Raw genomic sequence first — 18624 nt, 5'->3', positions numbered from 1 at the left:
TCCTTCCTTCCTTCCTTCCTTCCTTCCTTCCTTCCTTCCTTCCTCTGTGGGATCTGGCATCTGTGTCTTAGGGAAAGTGGAGGGTGCGTGCTCTAGGGTTAGAGAAAAGTAAAGGGTCAGATGGAATGCTGGGGTCCAGCTCTCAGCTCTTCTGCTCCCTGGCTCTGTGAGGCGGGAGGCGTTGCTTAACTTCTCTGTGCCTCAACTTCCTCATCTGTAGAATATGGTGGCCAGGAGTCAGAATTGACTCAACAGCAGTGGAAATGGTATTAATAAAGTAAAAGAACCTCTCTGTGGAATTGTGTTTCCAAATTGGATGAGCAGGGTACGCTGTTATTGTGCCACTGAGTCAAAATAGTCTCATATTATCTTCCAAAGGCTGTAAATCACACAGGAGGAGACTACCCATCCTTCTTCTGCAGAGCGGCTGGGAGTTTTAAACTGTGTGCCTTTGGGTTGGCAGCATCATTTCTGACTAGGCCACCAAAATTCCCTAAACAGAATATAAAATTGTATTTTTAAATTAACTAAGAACAACTAAGAATTAGAAAGCCAGACCTCAGTGTGCATGCATCACCCCCTGCTGCAGTTCCTCCTGTAGCCCTGCCAGCAGCCTCTTCTCTGTATCTTCTCCTCTATCCTGCAGGAAATGCTCTGTCTGAACTTTTGTCTTCCGGGAAGAGTCTGGTAAAGATTCAAAGTCAGAAAGTCTAAGCCCTTTCCTGAAATGTCCTAGAAGAGTCATCCTGCAGTGTCTGGAGTGGTACCAGAGGAAATTCAAAGAATTGGGTGATTTCTTTGATTTCCTGGACCAGAACAGAACTACGCAGCATTACTAAAGACATTCCAAATTTAGGCAAGGATCTTTACAAACTCACTAAAGAATCTGAAAGCATCACTGGTGGCTTATTAGCCCGGATTGTCTACTTGATTGTAATTTGTTAATAGGTGAGTTGGCCCTGGGGAAGACACATTGTAGCTAGGATGTGCTGAATGGAAAGATCCTCAGGATGATTTAGTTTGGGATGCAGACAGAATGGCTGACAGCCTTCTTGAAGATTCACGAGCCAGGCAAAAAAAATTAGATGGAGTGATTCTTAAGGCCTTTCCACAATAACTGATTGGGGGTGGGGGGGAGTAATTTTTGCATACAAAATAGAAAAATATATATTATTTTCACATTTGGTTATTCCAGAAGTTTTCAAAATATTCTAGATTAAACTCTTCAGGTGAAGGAAATTTTTTAAACTCTTTGCTTTTTAAAAATGTGTATAATATCTAGGGGAGCTCTGGTGGCCTAGTGACAAGAAAGCTGCACTGCAAACCCAGAGGCACATGGTTCGAATCCACCAGATTCTCTGCCGGGGAAGGAGGGGCCATTTCCTCCTGTACCAGCCAGATCTGATTTGATGGTACACACACAAAAAAAATAATAAAATAAAGTAATTTTTTAAAAGTGTATAATATCTATCATCTATTTTTATATCTTTGCAAAGAATTTTTAATTTTTTTTGTTCCCCTATCACTTTATTCTTCTCTCTGCTAACCCTCTAAGATTGGTTCTTTCTGTGTATCAACCATTTCTTGGTTTTTAATATCACTGGTCTCATACCATTATTGTCCTTTTGTGACTGACTTATGTCACTCAACTTAATTTGTTCTAATTTCTTGCACGTTGTACAGCGCTGGGTAGTTTTTAGTGATGTATAATACTCTATTGTCTGAATGTACCAGTTTCCTCGGTCATTCATCCCTTGATGGACACTTGGGTTATTTCCAACTCTACTGTAAATAATGCTGTATCTTTTTTTGTTATTTAACTTATATCTAATATATAACTGATATATAAATAACATATCTGTTATATATCTCCATCTGATGTATAAACACTATATAATACTCATTAAAGGTTGTGTTAATTTATTAGGAAGATATTTTTGTCGAGATAGAATTGTCATTGACCATTAATGCATAGGAGGAAGTATTATCAATCTTGCCTTTGAATCAGAACTTTACAATATATGACATTTAAAAGCAAGAAGCCATCCCCACATGGAAGCCCTCACTATACTGTTTCTGTATTTTGCGCTTTTCACGCTCCCTTTCCTCAGAAGTTAGCTCTCAGGTCTCCAGAACTTTGTTGGCCACGACTTATACAGACATTGGCCGAGTTCTGGCTGTTGAACTTTTAAAATTCAAGTGGGTACATCTAAGCCATTGCCTAAGGTTCCCCAATATGCACTTAAGTAAAAAGCCGAGGAAGGAACGATTCCTATTACACAGGATTTTCTTTCGGAAAGGTTAATCATCCCCTGCGCTAGCCTTTGCAGTGCCCCTGCCCTTCCTGTTAAGAAACCTTGTGACCCAGGTCTCATTTTTGCACTGGGCAGAGGCCTTCCTCCACTGGCATGTTGCTGGCTCTTTTGTGGCAAAGAAATTCCTCAAAACATAATACTTACCAGGGGAGTGAAAAGTAATAGAGAAATTAGGTGAAGGGAAACGTAGTATACAGTAAAAGTTTGCTTGTACATTGTAATTAACCCATTGGCAACTGTAAATAATATTATAAAACAAAACGTACTTCAGAGATTGAATGGGTAAACAAGTCGGCAGGGGGATATGTCAGTGCCAAGGCTCAATAACAGGGACCTGGGCACACAAGGGGCAACCCTAGGAGCACTGGCCACTACTGAGGGGAGGAGGATGGCACAGGGGAAAGGGCAGGGCCTGCTGCTGAGAGAACAGAGGAGTCGATGCCATGCCAGGATCAGCATCTTGGGGCCCTTTAGGGAGGAGATGGGACCCTGATGAGGCAGAGGTGGCAGTAGTGACAGAAATTATCTCCTTTTCCTTGAACCAAGGGGGATGGTTGTGACTCAGTCCTTGACTGACATGGCCAAGGACCTCTTACTCAGCTCTCTTTCATTTGCTCATTTAGCATTATTTTCAGCTGTTGTCTGAATAAGAATAAATAGAATTGTATGTTGTTGTTGATTCTCTTCGAGTCAAGCACAACTCATAGTGACCCTATGAACAAAAGGCCTAAAACCTATATTCTTAAAAAATAATACTTGCTTAGGTAGTACAAAAACTCTTTGCAGTGACTGCCCAACCCATTTTACTGGACAAGTTATTTAAGAGGCATGCCAAGTCCTCTCAGAGAACGGAAAGCCTATATCACCCCTAGTCCTCTGGGCTGGCAGAAAAAAAATGAAATGTATAAAACACAACTTACTAAACTTTCTTAAGTTTGTCCTAGACTAACATTCTCCTTTTAATCCTTTCCTATTTTAGAAGTACTCCTTTTGGCTCTCATGAACCTTGCTTTGATGAATTAATTATTGAAAGGCTTTCAATTCTTCCTTACATTTCCTCTACTGACCCCAACTTAGTACAACTTGAATTATTAAAACAACTGAAGATTGTCCAGCTTCAACACTAAGACATTTTTTTCCCAAATTAAAAAAGAATTTGAGGAGCACACACGTGATTTTCTTTCTTTGTCACTATTATTCCAGGATATTATATTTATGGGAAAGAGAAGAACTAAAAGGTTAGTTGGAACCCTACTGAATAAGGATGACAGAAGAATTGGCACCTTTGAGCTGTGGTGTTGGAGAAGAGCACTGAACGTCCCATGAACGGCCAAGAGAACTGACAAATATGTCTGGGAGAGGGTGCAGCCTGAGTGCTCTTTGGAGGCAGAAATGATGAGGCTTCACCTCACATACTTCAGGCTTGTTGCTAGGAGGGGTTATTCCTTGGAGAAGGGCATGATGTTGGGAAGGGTAGAGGGTTGGTGAAGGAGAGGAAGACCCTCAACCAGGTGGACAGACTGCTACAATGGGCTCTTGTGGGTAGGAAGTGTGAGGACAGCAACAGGACAGAACAGGGTTCAGATACGTTGTTCACAGGGTCGCTATGAGTCATACTAGACTCAATGGCACCTAACAACTGGAAGGGATCTTATCTAATCATTTCAGCCAGGCTTTGCACAGCCCAGACAAAACCCAATGGGGCTGTCAAGTTGATTCCAATTCATGGTGATCTGATAGTGGGTTTCTGAGGCTGCAAATCCTCAATTGAAGTATTTCAGATAACAGATGTTGCCCTGGATGTGCTCACCACGTTGTGCCAAGAAATCTGGAGAATAACCACTTGGCCAACTGACTGGAAGAGATCTATATTTGTTCCCATTCCAAAGAAAGGTGACCCAACTGAGTGTGGAAACTACAGAACAGTGTCACTGATTTCACATGCAAGCAAGATTCTACTGAAGATCATCCAAAAATGATTAGAACAGCACATCAGCAGAGAACTGCCGGAAGTCCAGGCTGGGTTTAGAAGGGGTCGTGGTACTAGGGATATTGTTGCTGATGTTAGATGGATCTTGGCTGAAAGCAGAGAATACCAGAAGAATGTCTATCTGTGTTTCATTGATTATGCAAAGGCATTTGACTGTGTGGATCATAACAAACTGTGGCTGATTCTGAGAAGAATGGGAATCCCAGAACATTTAATTGTGCTAATGCGAAACCTATACTTGGACCAAGAGGCAGTAGTCAGAACAGAGCAGGGTAACACTGCATGGTTCAAAATTGGGAAGGGTGTACGCCAGGGATGCATCCTGTCTCCATACCTTTTCAACATGTATGCAGAGCAGATTATCCGAGAGGCTGGGCTCTATGAGGAGAATTGTGGCATCAGGATTGGTGGAAGGTCTATTAACAATCTGCGTTATGCAGATGACACAACCCTGCTTGCTGAAAGTGAGGAGGACCTCATGCACTTGCTGGGAAGGGTCAAGGACTGCAGCCTTCAGTATGGACTAAGGCTCAATGTCAAGAAGACAAAGATTCTCGCCACTGGACCAACTGGCAGCATCAGGATGGATGACGAAGAGATTGAGAGTGTTCACAGCTTCAGTTTGCTCGGCTCCACAGTCAACACTCTTGGCACCAGCAGTCAGGAAATAAAAAAGCGTATCGTGATGGGAAAGTCTGCTGTTAGGGACCACTCTAAGGTACTCAGGAGCAACAGTGTCTCTCTGGAGACTAAGGTGCGCCTGATACAGGCCATGGTGTTTGCAATTGCTTGTTATGCATCAGAGAGTTGGACAATGACTAGGGAGGACAGAAGGAGAGTGGATGCTTTTGAGCTGTGGTTCTGGAGAAGGGTACTGAGTGTACCCTGGACTGCCAGGAAAACAAACAGATTTATCCTGGAGAGGATTAAACCAAGCTACTCCTTGGAGGCAAGGATTCTGGGGCTTCGTCTGACATACTTTGGACATGGTGCCAGGAGGGACGGGTCCTTGGAGAGGGACATCATGCTTGGGAGGGTGGAGGGACAACGCAGGAGGGGAAGACCCTCTATGAGATGGATTGATTCGGTGACTGGGGTAATCGGGATGGGTGTGTCAGAGGCGGTGCGGTTGGTGCAGGATAGAGCAGGGTTTAGGGCTGTTGTGCATAGGGTCGCTATGAGTCGGAAACGACTCGACGGCACATAACAACAACAACAACAACAAATCCTCACGGGACAAGACTATCTTCCACTTGTGGAGTGGCTGGTAGACTCCAACTGCTGACCCTCTGGTTAACAGTGCAACATGTAGCATTCTATATCATAAAGTTTCCTTAACAAACCTAAGAAGTCATTCAATTTTTTTTTTATTCATTTGTCACAGTTCAAGGAAGCTAAAACATCTACTTGGACCTGTCAACCAGTCAGAGCTTTGAAACTCAGACTGAGGCAATGCTTCACACCAAACCACTGAATACAATTGCATGCAAGCTGCTGAAGCCTTTACCCTCTGGTCCTTAACTACTGGCATTTTTACTAGTTCTGACTATTTTTTTTTTTTCACTCACTGGTCAAATTATTTCTTAGAAGATTTTATAACCATTTTGAAAATCTTTAACCCAGAAGTTATTTTTTTTTATTCCTTATATAAGTAAGTGAAATTTTAACACTTGTTTAATACTTTTAAAATAGCTTTCTTTTGCCCACTTAGGCTCATCTCCTGTTGAGAAGAAAATATCTTATACTAGTTAATGTCTCTATATTTTACATTCGCTAAGTTTTTAATTGTAAAATTTTCAATGCATAGTCTCTTTTCATTTCTTATAACCATCACTGATGCTTGGGTTGCAAATATTTTCTCAAACTAACTCCATCAGTAATTGGTGCTAGCCATTTGAACAAAAACTCTCTTGGCCTATATAAGCTTACTCACATTGATTGTCTTGCTGTTTCAAGTTTTAGGATTAAAAATTCACACCCAATTTCCTTTGAAATGGGATGCTTGTTGTTAGGTGCCATCGAGTCAAGTACAACTCACCATGACCCTGTGAACAGACCTGAGCCCTGCCCGTCCTGTGCCATCCTCACCATCCCCAACACGCTTGAGCCCACTGCTGCAGTCCCTGCGTTAATCCATCTCATCGAGGGTCTTCTCTCTTTCCCTGACCCTTCACTTTTGCAAGCATGCTGTCTCTCTGTCCCAGAATTATCCTTTCACCCTGCATCTCCATTTGTCTCATGTATGCCTGGTCAGAAAATTTGCTTTCTGTACCTTGTGCGTTTTTCACTGATGATGCTCAATATTTAACTCAGTAGCAGACAACTGTGTTGTAAGTGATCCTGGTCTCCTAGTTTATGCCCCAAATCCTGGGATCCCTAGAAGTTTCATTAATTATAAACAGACTTGAAAGAACATGTGTGTCCAGCATTGAACTGGGGCAGGTACGTTGTGCCCCAATTGGATATGTCTTTTTATGAGATAGATCACGTTATTTCATCACAAAGCCTGGAAATCCATCCTATACTTGGGCTTTGTCATGTTTAGATAACTGGAATAATGCGGCCAGTGTTCTTTAGGTACCTTTGATGTGTCCATGGATATCTATCGTGACATCCTATAATGACAGCTAACTGTGGAACAGTGACTTGAAATTTGTATCCATACAAAAGAGTTTGTTCTTTCAGATGACCCACTGGCAGTACACCTGGCTGTGGCTGGTCTTTCCTACAAGTCTTTGTTCCCTCCTACAGTATATATGAACTTTAAAGATCTATTGATACTCTGTCTGCCTCCATGGCTCAAACTGCTGATAGTGTTATTGAGGAAATGACAGTTCAACAAAAACCAATAGACTCTCTTGCCAACATGGTTTTGGATAGCTAGATTGCCAGATTGCCCTAGATTTGCCCTAGATTTACTTTTAGTTGAGCAGGGAGGAGCTAGTGTTACCACAAATACTTCTTGTCTTTCGTGGATACATACTTCTGCAAAAGTAGAAAAACACATCTCCAAATCATGCCTGGTTACACACCATGACCATTACTTTCTTTTTTAAAAATATTTTTAGTGAGCTATTGAAAAGCATCAATTCTGGGTATGCTCCTTTTTGCTAGTCTGTGTCTTTCTCCCAGTCACTGTAATTGTCATTGAAGGGCTTGTTAAAAATATTATGCATTAAGCTCCTCATTGCCATGACTAAACCCTGAGGCATATGGCCATGTGATGGATCTTGTATCTGGAAGAAATGTATTTTGCTGAGGAGAATGTAATTTTGTTCTGAAGAAGATCCTTCAAAGTTCGCAGTTATTTCTCTGATGGGATCTGTTGTCACTATTCACCCAAATTGGAACAATCCACCCTGAAGAGTAGACCTGGAGCTATGTTACAGTGAAATCAGATGGTGCCTGCTTACTAAAACATCAGATAATGCCTCGCTGCTAGAGGATAGCACCCTGGGCCTTGAAGGCTGTCTAGGGACACCAGCCACCTGGAAACAGTAGCAGCTGGGGACATAAATGCTTATTCAAGATGGCCATCCCAGAGAAGCCAAGTCCTTTCAAGAGACGGGTATCTTTTTTTATGGGTGATCTATGCCCCCTAATGGTAACTTCGTTAAAAGGGGGAGCTAGGAACCTTAAAACTGAGGTGTTCTAGGCCTGAATTAAAACTCCATTCTGAGTTATGTGAAAATCTTCACTTCCAGTGTTCTAAAGGAACAATACAGCCTTTGTGTAAAAGGTTAACTAATCGTGATATAAAGAGAGCAAGAGTCAAGATTTCTATTTTGAATGAGGAATGGTTTGCTAAAAGGTTATTTGTTAAGAATGTACAATTGACCTTAAGGGAAGATACCTTATCAACAGAAAATTAGGAAACAGAATTGATAATGTTAAGATGGATTGTGTAGCTGCTTCATAACTCTGCAACCAAGATGAGGTAAATGTCAATTGACTAAGTATATCTTTATATACATATGTATGTATATATATCCTTCAATATAACTGCCTGTTTTATTTTTGAATGTTAAATCTGGCCATTTCACTAGACATAATTCTCCTCTGATAAGATGTCAAGAATCCCTTTTGTACTATCTTTTCTAACCTGATCATAAGACTATAATTATTAATTAATTATTCTTTCCTGTGAGCACAGGGTCTCTAGGCATCAGCGCCAACTCCATGGCACCTAACAACTCCTTCAAAGATAACACTTGACATTAGAATTTGGTTTTGCAACCGTATTTAAGTGTATTCTTGATTTGATGTTTGAGTGGTGTCATTGCTGTCCACCTGCCTTTCACTGAGTTCTATTATTAGGATCTTGGTTTTTACTCATTTCTTGGCCAGCTGTTAGCAAGTTCCTAAAAAAAAAAAAATAGAGGTTGTTTACCTTAAAACTCTAAAAATTACTTTTATTCCTCTTTCACTTCTCTTCTGAGTAACATGGTAGATCACAACATTAAAACTCTAGGTTGTTGTTGTTGTTGTTGTTATTACATGCAGTCGAGCTATGACTCATAGTGACCCTATGAACAATAGCTCTGAGCCCTACCCTATGCCAAGCCAGTCTTACTGTCACTGACACACATTTGCCAATCCGTCTCACCCAGGGTCTTCCTCCCCTGTGCTGACCCTTCACCCTTCCCAGCACAATGTCCTTCTCCAAGGGCATCTGGTAACATGCTCCAAGCATTGTGAGACAAAGCTTCAGAATCCTTACCTCCAAGAAGCAACCTTGATTTACCCTCTCCAGGGACAGGCCTGCTTGTTCTCTTGGTGCTCCACAGTATGTTCAATACTCTCCTCTAACACTACAACTCAAAGCCATTTTTCTTCTTCTGGCATCCTTAGTCATTGTTCAGCTATAGAAGTGTCCTAAAGTCTTCAGGAATTAAAGACTCTTGTAGGAAAATTTCCTTTGTATTGCCTGTTTACTTCCGGGGTTATCCGATCTCATAATCAATCAATATGCTAAAAAAAATTATTAGGATTGTCAAGGTCAGGGGGAGAGTTTTACCTATTCAAACTGGAAGTCCTTCTGATCTGACCACTTGTCCCTGCCTCATTCACATTCTGGAAAATTTTTCTTCATATATATCTTGCGTTATGCTCTTATCCACACTAGTCTGGTTTGTTCTTCTCTGATTCTTAGGTTTAGCTTTTATCCTCTAACTCTCTCATTCTGTCCTTGTGTTCCCTCTCTTCACTTTCACCCTTGACCTTTCCTTTCTGCTTTGTGAGGGAATGTTTACACGTCCCCTCCATATTTTAAATGTGCCCTCCACACTGCACATATTTTTTAAATTAAATTCTTCCCTCAGCGTGGATGTTCTTTTTTGCTAAAACAATTTTAGCTTTCTGGAACTCTATGCTTGTGTGAACAATATCGACACATTTTCCCTCTGTCATAGAAATTATATTCTAGTGGAGATGCCAAAGAATCTTAGACTGTTACCTTTTGATTCTCATAATTAAATATTCTTCTGCACTTTCAGAATGATTTTCCTCCTCCTTGATGCTACAAGGTTGTTTTCATGTTTTGTTGGGGTATTTTTTTCTTCCAAAGGACTCCCCCAGCTTTAACCTCCCCCACACTCTGACGGAAATCCTGAGGTAATTTCATCCTTGATGTTGGAGCGCTCTATTCAGACCTTGCTCCAGGAGCTTAAACCCTGCCCCTGCCTGACAGGGTACTGACTTCTCATTTCTCCAAAGAGAGGACACGGTTTCCCAATCCAGCAGGCTTCCTCCAATATGACTATGCTTGGCTTAAGAGGGACCTTTTTCTCACATATGAGTCTATTAAGGAGCCCCAGTGGTACAATGATTAAGTGTTTGACAGCTAACAAAAACTAGGTACTTTGAGCCCACCAGCTGCTCCATGGGAATGAGACGTGGCTGTAAAGCTCTACCACCTTGGAAACCCTGTAGTCCAGCTGTCCTCTGTCCTCTAGGTCGGCTGACCTGGATTCAACTCAATGACAGTGGGTCTAATTTTTTGTTTGGTCTACTGATACCCTACACCAGTGGTAAGCACACTTTTGAAGAATCCCTACTAGTAAAAAAATGTTTTGGGCATACACTTCCTGCTCCCTATATTTATTATAAATTACACACCTGTACTATCTTATGCTTATATGTTAAATAGAGCTCTGGTGGCCTTAGTGGTAAGAAGCTGAAATCCCAAAGGTATGTGGTTTGAATCCACTAGCTGCTCCATGGGAGGATGTTCAATCTCTGCCTGTAAAGTTTACTACCTCTGAAAACCCAGCGGAGGGTCGGCAGTGGGTCAGTTCCAACTCGACAGCAGATAGCAAACAAAACAACAACATCTGTTAAATATTAGTAGAATACGATTTTTTTTAAGACCAAAATAACTGTGAATAGAGACTCCTGTCATTTCTCTGACACTCCTGCTGTGTCTGTCTCTACACTGGGGGCTGTGCCTCACACCAGAGCCTCACAAGGAACCACAGGCGAGCCACACTGTTCTCAAGGCCCTGTCAGCCCTTGGCACTTCCATCTTCAAGGGTACTTGATCTTGTATATTGTCTTTTCAGTGTTTTCCTAGAGTTCAAAATTCTAGGGAACCTTGGGACAAACTTGTACGTTTGCGGCCAATGAAAGAGGAGGAAAGGTGCTGCTTTCCATTTTCCACAGGATGGAATAAAGTTACCAATTATTTTCTCCTACTCCTGGGAGTGGGGATGGGGTGGGGGTCAAGTCTTCAGAATCAAATTTCTCATCAAGATACCAATATGTAAGAAAAGATAATAAAAATTCACCTATCATCACCAATCCAAGCCTTGAGTTTCAATACTTAAGGATGCTTTGGGCAGATAGTAAATGATCCAGGAAGCTTTAAAAGAAGATGGAAAGAGTATACAGAGTCACTATCCCAAAAGGAATTGGCTGACACAGAAGAATTTCATGAAACAATGTATGAGCGAGAGCCTGTGATGATGAAGGAAGAAACTGAAGCTGCTCTGAAGGAATTGGCAAAAAACAAAACCCCAGGAATTGACAGCATACCAGTTGGCATATTTTAACAAACAGATGCTGCCTGGACACCAAGTTGTGCCAAGAAATCTGGATGACAACAACCTGGCCAACTGACTGGAAGAGACCTATATTTGTTCCCATTCCCAAAAAGGTGACCTGACAGAGTGCAGAAATTATCAACTAATATCACTAATATCACATGCAAGCAAGATCCTGCTGAAAATCATCCAAAAATAACTTGAACAGCACATCAACAGAGAACTGACAGAAGTGCAGGCTGGGTTTAGAAAAGACTGTGGTACTAGAGATATTATAGCTAATGTTAGATGGATCTTGGCTGAAAGCAGAGAGTACCAGAAGAATGTCTATCTGTGTTTCATTGACTATGCAAAGGCATTTGACTGCATGGATCACAACAAATTATGGCTAACCCTAAAAATAAGAATCCCAAAACACTTGATTGTGCTTATGCAGAACCTATACTTGGACCAGGAGGCAGTCTTCAGAATAGAGCAAGGAAACACTGCATGGTTTAAAATCAGGAAAGGTGTATACCAGGGGTGCATCCTATTTTTATACCTTTATAATCTATATGCAGAAAAAATCACCTGGGAGGTTGAGATCTATGAAAAGGAATGTGGCATTAGGATTGGAGGAAGACTCGCCAACAACCTGCATTGTGCATTATGCAATAACCTGCATTATAGCTTTGCTTGCCAAAACTGAGGAGGGCCGGATACATTTGCTGCAGAAGGTCAAGGACTGCAGCCTTCAATATGGATTGAAGTTCAACGTCAAGAAAACAAAGATTCTCACCACGGATCCAACTGGAAGCACCATGATAGTGAAGTGACAGATTGTTAATAGCTTCAGTTTGCTTAGCCCCACAATCGGCACTCTTAGTACCAGCAGCCAGGAAATCAAAAGATGAATTGCACTGGGAAAGTCTGGTTTCAGGGACTTCTTCAGAGTTTTGAAGAGCAACGATGTCAGTCTGGAGACTAAGGCGCACCTAATACAGATCATGGTCTTTGCAATCACTTGCTATGCATCAGAGAGCTGCACAATGACTAGGGATGTAGTTGTCTTTGAGCTGCGATGTAGGAAAAGAGTACTGACTATACCTTGAACTCTTAAGACAATAAACAGATTGTCCTGCCAGAGGGTGAAACCAAGCTGTTCTTTGGAGGCAGGTATACTGAAGCTCCATCTGATACACACTGGGCATGCTGCAAGGCGGGACCAGTCTTTGGTGAGGGACATCATGCTTGGGAGGGTGGGGGGACAGCGTATAAGAGGAAGATCCTGGATGAGATGATTGATTCAGTGACTGGGGTAATAGGGTTGGGTGTGTCAGAGACAGTAAAGTTGGCTCAGGATAGAGCAGGGTTCAGAGCTATTGCACATAGGGTCAGGCGCTTGTGACTCGATGGCACATAACAACAACAACAACATCATCATCAAAAACCTACAGCAATTCGCTATCTGACTGAGAGGAAGGCTGACATTGAGTCAAACTGTATGCAGAACTTGGAGCCTCAAGAGAAAAAAGGACATTAGCAAGGCCAGAACGGTTGTGTACAAAGCATAGCTTACGATGGGAAGATCCAGGGCATGTTATCAGTGACTGGGTGGCCTGTTGCTCCTCCCAGGGAGAAAAATATACATACAGTTGCTAAGGATATGCCCAAAAAGCAGAGACTTCCTCAGCCTGTCACTACCAGGACTGCACTTGGGATGGCCTCTGGTACCTGGAAGCCTGCTTGGTGTTTGACAGTGTTTAATGAGAGGGTTCCTCGATGGCTCTGCAAAGCCTGTGGGAGGCGGGCACACAGCCAAGAGGATCGCAGAGAAGGTCTAGAGCCACAACTGTTAGGCCTTGGGATCCATGACGAAATGCCTCACTGGGCCAAGGAAAACAAACCTGCTGTTGTTGTTGCCCTCCCGGCAACTGGGCTTGCCTTGTCCTCCCATCAAACGGCTGTCCTGGGTAATCACCAATTCTTTCTCCCTCCTCTGAAGGAGAAAATGTGAAAACCTTTATTGTCACATAAAAGCCAACCCAAGATATGATAAATATCTTTTAAAAGGCATCTTGCTAAAAAAAGGCACTTCCATAGCAACTTCAGGAGGTGTATACAACCACAGATAAGTCCTGCCTGAGATGAACCACCTGGAATAAGAATGAGCCTTGCCCCAGGTACCAACAGGCAGCAGTTTTTTGGAACTTACTACAATGCTGTGTGATTCTGAGCAAGTCACTCAGCCTCTCTGATGCCTACAGCAATAGAATCAGCATTTGATTCTAAGTATCAGCATGAGCAATGAGAAGCCAAGGTCATCTTGTCCATACCATCCTCACACCACTGTCTCATGCAAAGCATCCTCAGATTCCAGTTTTGATCTAGTCCTTGACTGGATAATTCCTGTCTCAAAGTCTCTGTCAGTCTTAATATTTGACAATTGAGAAGGACAAGGATCATTTTTGCTTGAGTCTGAAAGAAATTGCTTTGTGAAAGAAGTGCTTTGCCTATTTAGGAAAACATATACTAATTCACACCTGTTTTTATTATTCCCTGGGTCAGATTCTTAGGAAAGGGTCTATACAACCAAGGTTTTCCACAGGTTCATTGGGGCATCTTCGGGCGGTTGTTCAAGGATCTCTAGAATCAGAATGTCCTGTCCTCCCTGAAGAAAGGGGCTTGACAGGTGCAGCAGACCCTGGGCAGGGCTAGAACCTGGAGAGCTGAGAGTCAGTCAAAGACACTTCGAGCAGAAGAGAGCACTTGAGAGAGGACAGGTGACACAACCACAGAGCCCAAGAATCCAGGTCTTAGAGGTAGTCGCTGGGTGGCACGTCCCAGTATCCACTATACAGGGATATGTTTGGATTTGACAGTAAGTAGCACTGGAGTAGAGGCTCAGTGAGAAAGAGGAAAATCCTCAATGAGATGGGCTCACACAGAGGCTGGAGCTGTGGGGCTGAAGCTCAATAGCAACTGTAAGGATGGCATGGGGTTTCAGAGCTGACTTGATCTCACAGAACAATAGGCAAGGTAGCAACCCTGGGACCCCAGGCTCAGTCTCTAGGGCTTAGAGACCCTCCAATTAGAAAGTAGCCCTGAAAACCTCAGGTACAAGTTCTTTGAAAGTGCAGGAATCAGCATGATTTGATGGGAACAAGAGGAAGCTTAGTCAGAATCAGGTTCAAATTCTGTCTCAGGCTCACCAGCTCTGTGACCTCTGGCAGGCTGCTTTGCATCCTAGTCCGTAACTTTAAAATGAGAGTCGTCCTGGTCCCTCTATCACAGACTCCTGTGAGGGTGAACTGAGATAACAAATGTTAAGCATCTCGTTTGAGAACTAACTAGCATAGTGTTACTGTCCTTAGATGTGAACAAGTAGGTTTTATCTCACAGTAACCATGTGTAGAATCACCCATAGGGCCTTCTAGGAGCAGACCACCAGGTTTTTCTCTCGACGGGCCACTGAGGGGATTCAAATCACTGGAGTTTCAGTTGGCTGTCAAGGGCTCACTCATTGTGCCACCATTCAATGAGTCAGCTCCCCAGAAACAGAAGCAATGACATCACCCGCCATCCTTCAGCATACCACCTGCTACATCTAAACAGAAACTTTTTTTCACAAAGACAAGGGGCAAATCCAGGAGAATTCTGTTTCCCTGTGTCTTCACCTGGGTCTTCAGCTGGGGGTGAGCTATGTCTGCGGAGGGAAGGGCCTCCTGACCTGCCAGGGAGCCAGTTCACCTAACCTCAGCTAGAAACCACAGAGGGCCATGCAACAGCAAAGAAAATGCCACAGAGGACTTTGTAAACCGTGTTCTTTGAACACGCTCATTTTCCAGAGTGAAATAGACTCACCCACACTGTGACAGGTTCAATAAACAATGAAACTCCCTTGCAGGTACTTTGTTCTGTGTTCAGCCTATTACTTGTCTGCAAAATGTTGTGGGCATGCGTGCTGAACAGGACTGACGGGAGGTTTGCACGAGAGAACAGATGTAGGAGACTAACCGCCCTCGTGAGCTACACAAACTCAGCTATTACTGTTGTTAGAAAACTGGGGTTTTGATCAATTAGGAGGGAAGGCAAGAAGGTTATCGTTCATTTCCACCTCCAGTAGAAGGTGATTTCCTTTCATTATAAGAAAGCAGCCACAAAATTTCCAAAAGTTATCCCATACCCTCTGTTACTGATACTTTTCACGGTCACTACACAGCAGTATTCATTCCACACACATTGCCCATTTGATTCTAACAGTAAACTGTGCAAAGGAGGTAGTATTCGCCCAATATAGAGATAAGAAAACTGAGACCTAGAGAAGTCAAGTGACAGGCACGATGTTGCTCAGCTATGAGGCCCATGAAGCATATGGGGTTGAAACCTGCCCACATGCTTTCTCCACGGCAGAAAGAGAAGGAGCACAAAGCAGCATGCAGGGTGGCTCCTGATGGAGCAGATGCTGTGATGGTGCAGTTCTAACAGGGGGGGTACTGTGTGTCCCTGCCTCTGCCCGTGGGGAACACCTCCTGGCCCTGCACGGCTCTCAGATACCACTGGCCCACTGCTGAGGAATGCCCTCTTAGTTTGATCATGAGTCTCCTGGCTCCAAATCAGAAAGAAACATCTGCAAACAGAACATCCCAAAATAGGTGGGGATGATGGGCCATGGCACCCCTCTGAGATGTTTTTAGGTTAACACTTCTCCAGATTTCCTTGGCTTGTTTCATCTCTGCCAGGAGACTGGTATGCATGGAAGAGTGGGCAATAAAATTTTAAGTGCTGATGAATTAAGGGTAACCACCAGGATCCTTGTAAACTACATGCAGTGCTTGACCCAGCCTCTCCACATAATAAAAATAACCTCCCCAACAGAATAAGACTCATCTCCTCCAGTGAACCTATCTTCACTCTGTCTCAAGCAACCCTGATTCGGCAATGAGGAAACTAAGGTTCAAGAAGGTTAAGGGGACTGTCCACCCTCTTGCAGCCACTTAGTGGCTGAACCTAAGTTTCTAACAGAGACATTCAGACTCCACATATATCAGGTTGACATGAATACCTCGGGCCAACCAGAAAAGGAGGCGTCATAAAGGGCAGCTTGGGGATGGTGACAGGAGGGAACAGCCTCGATGCTGGCGTGTCTCAGGGAGGAAGCAGAGGGGCTGGGGTGAGGGCTAGAGCCCTGGGTCTCTTTTACGCAGATTTCTCTTCTCTCCCATCAACCACTTCTCTGAGTCACTCTCTGGTCCCTGGCAGACGGGGACCATAGAGAACAGCTGTTCCCATAGTGTTCAAACCTTCTTTAACTTTAAGGTGCATCTGAGTCATCTGGAGAACGTGTTAAAATACAGATGATGATTCCATCGTCTAGAGGGGACTGAGATTGTGCATTCTAACAAGTTCCCAAGTGATGTTGATATCGCCAGTCTATGGGCCAAACTCTGAGGAGAGAAGCATGAGTAGATGTTGTCTGATCAAAGGGACTGGGGACCAGTGCTTTTGAGGAGATCTGAGCTAAACACAATGAAACCAGTTTCATTACTGCAGGACTTCTCAGAGCCTTTAGAATGCTAGTGAGCATTGTTAACCCCCAAGAGGGAGAATTAATATGGAAATTGTAAAGTATTATGCTTTGGGTGAAGGTTAACTTTGGAATCAGACTGGTTTTTAAAGAGGGGGCCGAAAATCAGAAATATTAATGTGCCTTTTCCCCCCCAGCTTACCTTGATTCCAACGCTGCCATGTCTCAGCTGGTATTTAAGCCCAACTCAGCCCTCCCCTTGTCCCATGTTCCTCCTCTGAGGTGTCTGGGTGCAGCCTGCCTCCTCCATTGGACTGTCAGGTGGGTTCCCCCTCCCTCCCCTGTCCCAGCACAGGCTCCGTGCTCAGAAGCTCAGAAGTGGAGACAGGGCCCCGAGGAATACCTTTCACAGACGCGAACAGTCCAGGCAGCAATGATCCACAGCGAGATGCTGAACACGAGGAGCACGGTGCCGGGGCAGATGGTCATGAGCGTTTTCATGACGAAGCGGGTGTTGAAGTTGATCTTGTTGAGCGCCCCGATGCTGCGGGACGAGGCATCGGTGAAGAGCTTGCTGTGCAGCAACATGACGCGGGCGATCAGGTACAGGCGCAGGAACATGGGGATGGACAGGATGATGTCCACATCCGCCTCCGTCCGCGAGGGCGCGTAGGAGAAGGCCAGGCGCGCATTCCAGAAGAACTTGTACTCGCCAGGAATAGGGTGGATGGCACACACCAGCATCTCCAGGCTGATGTACAGGATGCGCTCGTAGGTCATGGCTATCCGCCAGTCGTCCGCGCCATTGTCGATCACAAAGAGCTAGTGAGAGCAGAGAGCCCGTTAGTGTGCCCAGGATGGGAGCGCACAGCGGGGGCGAGGGAGGCTGGGGTGGGCAACGGGGACAGAGCACGAAGGTGAGGCAGGCTGCTGGGCACTGGTCAGCCTGACCCATCTCAGAGGCCAGGAAAGCCTGGATTGGGGTAGGGAGACCTGGGCTCAGGTCCAGCAGCTGAGGTCCTGACTAGGGTGCTTTCAATCTTTGGGCCTCAGTTTCCTTTTCTGTTTACTGCTCCTTAGGGTCCCTTCCAGCTAGAAGAGGCCAGGCCACAAAACTGTCAGTTTCATGACAATGAAAGCGAGGAGAGCTGGCTTGTATGGCAAACACACTTCTTGAGCTCCAGCCCCAGGCTGGCTTGGAGCAGAGCCCTGGCAGGTGGGTGCAGAGATTGAAGTTAGGACTCCTGCATTAGTGAGCTTGCAAAGTGGCACCGACTCCTGCCCCTGTTCAGGGAAGAAGCCAGCAAATGCTTGTGGCAGAGCTGGGCCCTCTGACAGTGCCGCTGAGGGTTCATAGTGAAGACTCCAGGCAAACTGTCTGGGTTTGAACCCTGATCCTAACACTGACTAGCTGTGTGATCTTGAGCAAGTTACTTAACCTGTCTGTGCCTCAGTTCCTTCATCTGAGGATGATGATAACATCTGTTGCCTGGAGGTTACCATGAGACCTCTAGGGCCTAGTGTCTGGTACACCAAAAATACTGTGTAAGTATTCTCCCTGCCTTAGAATCAACCCATTCTGATGCACAGCAGCCCTGCTGCACAGAGGAGAGCAATCCTATAAGGCCTGCAATGCTGTAACACCATGGAAGCAGCCTGCCACATCTTTCTCCCATGGTGTGGCTGGTGGGTTCAAACCGCCAACCTTCCAATTAGCAGACAAGTGCTAATTGCACTGCACCACCAGGGCTCCTTCCATGTGTATCACAGGCT

At 44.2% G+C, this 18624-nt stretch overlaps 1 protein-coding gene across 2 annotated transcripts in view; it reads right to left on the bottom strand.

The window, feature by feature from the left end:
- Window positions 1-18624, bottom strand: part of KCNN3 (potassium intermediate/small conductance calcium-activated channel, subfamily N, member 3) — a 222921-nt gene that overhangs the window by 78835 nt on the left and 125462 nt on the right. For both annotated transcript variants that reach the window (XM_006895836.1, XM_006895835.1), the window contains exon 3: window positions 17255-17673. In XM_006895836.1, coding sequence (XP_006895898.1) covers window positions 17255-17673 — 419 coding nt within the window. The remainder of the gene's footprint in view (window positions 1-17254; window positions 17674-18624) is intronic.

The sequence above is a fragment of the Elephantulus edwardii genome, unplaced genomic scaffold (genome assembly GCF_000299155.1).
Source record: "Elephantulus edwardii isolate Elephantulus edwardi_28Jun2011 unplaced genomic scaffold, EleEdw1.0 scaffold00176, whole genome shotgun sequence".
NCBI lineage: Eukaryota > Metazoa > Chordata > Mammalia > Macroscelidea > Macroscelididae > Elephantulus > Elephantulus edwardii.
Note: the sequence above shows the minus strand (reverse complement) of the source record. Positions and strands in the feature narration are given on the sequence as shown.